Source organism: Pygoscelis adeliae, unplaced genomic scaffold (genome assembly GCF_000699105.1).
Source record: "Pygoscelis adeliae isolate BGI_AS28 unplaced genomic scaffold, ASM69910v1 Scaffold38, whole genome shotgun sequence".
NCBI classification, from domain to species: Eukaryota; Metazoa; Chordata; class Aves; order Sphenisciformes; family Spheniscidae; genus Pygoscelis; species Pygoscelis adeliae.
This window is the reverse complement of record NW_008825614.1, coordinates 5888562-5894298: the sequence shown is the minus strand read 5'-3', so window position 1 is coordinate 5894298 and position 5737 is coordinate 5888562. Positions and strand designations below refer to the sequence as shown.

At 38.7% G+C, this 5737-nt stretch overlaps 1 protein-coding gene across 2 annotated transcripts in view; it reads left to right on the top strand.

Moving 5' to 3' along the window:
• AEBP2 (AE binding protein 2) overlaps positions 1–5737 on the top strand; it is a 34810-nt gene that overhangs the window by 23861 nt on the left and 5212 nt on the right. For both annotated transcript variants that reach the window (XM_009332842.1, XM_009332843.1), the window contains exon 5: positions 3128–3195. In XM_009332842.1, the coding sequence (XP_009331117.1) occupies positions 3128–3195 (68 nt within the window). The remainder of the gene's footprint in view (positions 1–3127; positions 3196–5737) is intronic.

Genomic DNA, 5737 nt, shown 5'->3' with positions numbered 1-5737 from the left:
TTTATATACTGAGCATGATGCCATATGGTATGGAATATCCCTTTGGCCAGTTTGGGTCAGCTGTCCTGGCTGTGCCCCCTCCCAACTTCTTGCTGGCAGGGCATGAGAAGCTGAAAAGTCCTTGACTACTGTAAGCACTGCTCAACAATAACAAAAACATCCCTGTATTATCAATACTGTTTTCAGCACAAATCCAAAACACAGCACTGTACTAGCTACTAGGAAGAAAATTAACTCTATCCCAGCCAAAACCAGCACAGTATTAAATGAGAGATCCTAAAACTGGGGCTTACTAATGGGAACCTTCTCCTTTTGGAAGAACCGTGCCTTACTGTACTTCATTTATTGCTTCTCTAACCTTAGGTCATTGGATGGCCTTTTCCATGTCTCATGACAACTTGGTTTAAAACTTTTTAGTGTGAGACTTCAGTATTGTTTTAGAAACTCAGTATCGCAAACACTGTGGTGGGTTGACCTTGGCTGGACGCCAGGTGCCCACCAAGCTGCTCTATTACTCCCCTCCTCAGCTGGACAGAGGAGAGAATATAACAAAAGGCTCGTGGGTTGAGATAAGGACAGGGAGTGATCACTCACCAATTACTGTCATGGGCAAAACAGACTTGACTTGGAAAAAATTAATTTAATTTATTGCCAATCAAATCAGAGTAGGATAATGAGAAATAAAACCAAATCTTAAAAACACCTTCTCCTCACCCCTCCCTTCTTCCCAGGCTTAGCTTTACTCCTGATTTTCTCTCTGAGCAGCACAGGGGGACGGGGAATGGGGATTGCAGTCAGTTCATCACACGTTGTCTCTGCCACTCCTTCCTCCTCACACTCTTCCCCTGCTGCAGCATGGGGTCCCCTCCACGGGAGACAGTCTTCCACGAACTTCTCCAACATGGGCCCTTCTCACGGGCTGCAGTTCTTCACGAACTGCTCCAGCGTGGGTCCTTTCCATGAGGTGCAGTCCTTCAGGAACAGACTGTTCCAATGTGGGTCCCCCATGGGGTCACAAGTCCTGCCAGCAAACCTGCTCCAGCGTGGGCTTCTCTGGGTTTAGTACTCTCCATGGGTCTACAGTTCCTGCCAGGAGCCTGCTCCAGTGCAGGCTTCCCATGGGGTCATGGCTTCCTTTGGGCATCCACCTGCTCTGGCGTGGGGTCCTCCACGGGCTGCAGGTGGATATCTGCTCCGCCGTTAACCTCCATGGGCTTCAGGGCGACAGCCTGCCTCACCATGGTCTTCACCGTGGGCTGCCGGGGCATCTCTGCTCCAGTGCCTGGAGCGCCTCCTCCCTCTCCTTCACTGACCCGGGTGTCTGCAGAGTTGTTTCTCTCACATATTCTCACTCCTCTCTTCCGCCTGCGGTTGCTGTTGCGCAGGATTTTTTCCCCCCTCCTTAAATACGTTATCCCAGAGGTGCTACCACCGTCGCTGATTGTCTCGGCCTTGGCGAGTGGCGTGTCCGTCTTGCAGCTGGCTGGTATTGGCTCTATCGGACACAGAGGAAGCTTCTGGCATCTTCTCACAGGAGCCACCCCTGTAGCCCCTCTTCTACCAAAACCTTGCCACGCAAACACAATATTCCAGTTTTCATCTAGAAGCATATTGACACCTTCAGATATCTCAAATATATCTGTATTAATAGTCTGGCTGTTAAATCCATGGATACTTCTCTCTGCATAATTTTTGTTTAGATGATAACTGCATAGCTGTAAAAATAAAATGTTAAACAAATTTGTGAATTCCTTGAAATGTCATGACTAAGTTTAATTTACCATGGTATTCAGTTGTGGGAAATTGCTTTGGTTGATGCAGATTATGGACTTCAGTATTTGAGTTCCATATGCTACATTTTAGTTTAGCCTGTTTCATAAAGATCACTTGCCACCTTTCTGTATTTCTGTGCTTTAAAGGTTCTTTAGTAAACTTTTTGGAGTTTACAGTATCTGCAGTGGCTATGTATAGAATCTTTCAAAGATTTAATAAGCATTTTATGCTCAGAGGTGCAGAAGATGGGAGAATTGGTGTTTGAAGCAAATAGGAAAATCTGTATGAAGTATTGTGACGTAGTAAAGGAGAAGCTGAGGGTGAATCAGTAGAAGAAGCAGCAAACAGCTTTTCCCTGTTTTTCTGCATACTCTAAATTTTTGTGATACCTTTTGAATGGCAGTGTTAAAGAATATATTTGTACCTGAATGAACAGATTTCTCTTTTACACTTCCTGTGTGTGTATTTCTAACTTTATCTTGGCTAATGGTGGGAGTCTAGCTTCAGGGTCCTGCACCTAAAAACTTTATTCTCTGTGAGAGTATCTTATGTGCTGGTCTATTCTGAACTAGTATGAGAAACTATGAGAAAGGAGTTCTCCTCACTTCTTGTCTGGGACCTTACCAGTGGAGTACATACGTTCTGCTTAAACTCTATCAATTGTTGACAGGTCTTTGAGATGTCGTTTGATTTGCCTTTCATATAGTAGCAAGTGTACTTTCTACAGTGTTAAGGGTCCCCATTATGTATGCATTAAACAATCTCAGTAAGCCTGTGAGTTCTTCCAAGGAAGAACTTTACCATTGCCCCATTCAGTGCTTGGTTTAGGTATTGAAAAGGAATAGGTAAAGGTTACCTAGGAAGTGTTATGCATACAATGTGTCCAGATGTCAAAGTATTTGTGAGAGAAGATTGTATTCTTATGCCATGCTATAATTAAACTATAAACTGCATCAGTTTCTTGCATCTTCTGTAGACGTCTTGTGGAACAACATGAGCATATTTGTAGAGGAATGTATGTTCTCCAGAGCTTTTGGAGTAGCTGCTTAAAAACTTGAACTATTTTAAAAGAAAGATGACTACTTGCAGGATGCTTTTTTCTTTTTTTCTTTTTTCTTTTTTTTTTTTCAGGGACCACTCAGTAGACAAATGTTAAAGGAAAATATTAAACCTTGCCAAGAATGGCTTGAGTAGTGATATGTACATTCTACCTGTATATAGAATTAATACAACTTTCAAAGAGTAAAACAGTTTGCCTTTTATGAATGTCCAGTTGAACATGAAGAGCAACAGGTTTTTTGAGCAAAAAATCTGCAGATTTGGTTTTAATTATGATTTATGTAATTATTATCAGGTAATAGCTAAAAGAAAAGAAGATTCTGGAAAAATAAAACTCTTGCTTCATTGGACACCAGAGGACATGTGAGTATATTGCTAGTGATATGTTATAGGATTTAAATGGGGAAGGATTTACAATGGGGTAAATGAACTATCTGTCACTAAATTATGTTGTGCCTCTGAATATTTAAATTAAAGTTCATGTTTTAAAAAATGCTTTTAAAAAAGTAATTTAGAAGTTCTAAAAAAAATAATAAGCATTGCTTTAATTGATTTTTACTTTGGCTTCCAAGTATTTAGACTCTGATACCAGTTTAGGTAAACTTGAAGCTGTATTTTTGATGCATTTTGTCACTATGGGTATTAATAACAAAGTCCTCTAATTATTGAGTGGGGAGTTCAGGTTGATTTTGCCAGCTATATATATAAGGAAATTTATCACTGAGACAACTTTGTCTTACCCGCTAATTCATCATGATCCTAAAATACTTTTAGGTACTGAAAAACGTACAATCATCAGTGTAACAGTAGGACTACAAGAATCTTTGCCTAGGTGCCACAATTTAACAGTATAATAACCACAGTTGGCCCTTTAAGGTATCTGTCTCATATTGCTGCTGCTTTGGATTCTCCCACTGAAGCTTGGAATAATCTTCCAGCATGTCTGGCTGCTTTTTTATCTTGGTTTTTCAAAGTTCTACCTTGTTCCAAATGAGTAGCCTTGTGTGTAATGCAGGATGAAGGTACTGCCCTCGGGTAGGCTTGGGACATATGAAGTAGTAAGTGTACTTCAGAAATAATTTATCTACTTCTTTGAAATAGCTGAGATCTCATCTCTTTCTTCTGACACAGAAAAGAATTTATATGTAACTTTTTATCTTAATTATATGGAAAAGTAGAATAAATGTTTGGTTTCCACTATGCTGTAGGAGAGCAGTAGGCAGTGTAGTTTTAGGAGAGGCAGTAGCTGTATGCTCCATGTTTTCCACAAGTTTTAAGGTGACTAACTACTTTTCCTTTTAAAGGTAAGAATAATTATAATAGCATTTATTTCTTGGATCCATACTCCTGCATACCAATTCCTGGATCCATAGTCCTGCATACAGATGAAGTTAACTGGGATGTTTAGTTCACATTAAGATGGAAGTTACTGAGACATTCAGTTCACACTGAGATGAATAGCTGCATAATTAGGTAGGACATGCAGGTTTAGAGGTTCTTTCTTAAAAGGAATTTCAGTTTTACCAGGAAGATATCTCTAAATTAGTAGAATTAATTAGGTAAGGATATCTAAGTTTCAGATGAAATAGTCATAGTTCATGCAATTAACTTTTAGAATAATGAGGTCTCTTGGATTCAGTGCTGCTTTTAAGGGATTGAGTGGGATGGTGATGCAAAGCCTTAGCAAAACAGAAATTTACCTTTTGCTTTGAAGTGGTTTAAATTACTCAGTTTTGTAGCGCCCCAATTAGCCATGCACAGCAGTGCGAATTTGGCAGTGTGAATCTCTTATAACTTTTATTCTCAGAGGACTAGGGTTGCCGATAAGTTATCTGTAGCAATGTTTGGCATTTTGGTGCTATTTTAAAGTGTCTGTAGCTTTTGCTGCTCATTGCAGCACTTGTAGACTGCAAGTTTCAGTTCAACTTGGGAGAGAATAAAATATTCTAGTAAAAAATGTAGTTTTTTGCTTCCTTTTAGGACAGCTGGTAATACTATATGTAACAACATTCTGAAATTATTTTTATTAAAATATGAGTTTTTTGCTCATGCAGATGAATACAATATTAGAATCTCTTCATTGGAGAAGACAAGTTATTCAGTAATGTTAAGATATCCCCAATAGAACAGAGATTTGGTTGGTCAGATCAAAGGAACAAGGTGTTTTATATTGATATTTCTTGCACCTTGGTTGGGTTAGGTAAAGGGTATATTTCCTGCACTGAATGATGTGGTTTTGAGTTATTGAGTATTCGGTAGATTCAATTTCATCTTGATTATTACAGTTAAGAACAGCAAATGCAAGGTATCGTGGCTCACGTCATCCATCTGTCTTACTCAGTGCATGTACTCACACTTCAGAGAAGTTGAATGCAGTCATGATGATTACTTTCCGTTGTGCTGAGCTGTTCATCAGCCTTTCAGATGGAGCTAGTAATAATGATTTAACTACTTCTATTCTGAGTCATCTTGAGAAACTGTTAAACTGCTCCAGGTTCTCTGTACATTAAGTATTTTTCCAGGAAAAGTAAATATTCATGTTTAACCTGTTTCCTATACAAGAGGGAAATAACTTTAAAAAAATTTTTTTAGAGCAGGAATTTATTCTTTGTGCCAGTACTTCTTAGCTTACTGAGTTGTTGTCTTTATGTATATTTCAAATAGTCTTTGCATGTGAAAGTTTTTTCTTATTTGCTGTTTGTATCGTTTTGCATCTTCAGCATATAACTTCTACTAAATATGTCTTCCAAATGTTGCTTGTCAAAAAAAACTGATTTTGGCTTTATTTAAAAAAAAGTCTTATGGTGTTTTTTGACCTTTCAAGATCTGTATTAAACCTTAGTAGATATATGTATTGCCTCCTGGGTGTTTTTTTTTATTTTCTTCACCCTCTTTTTTCTTTTCT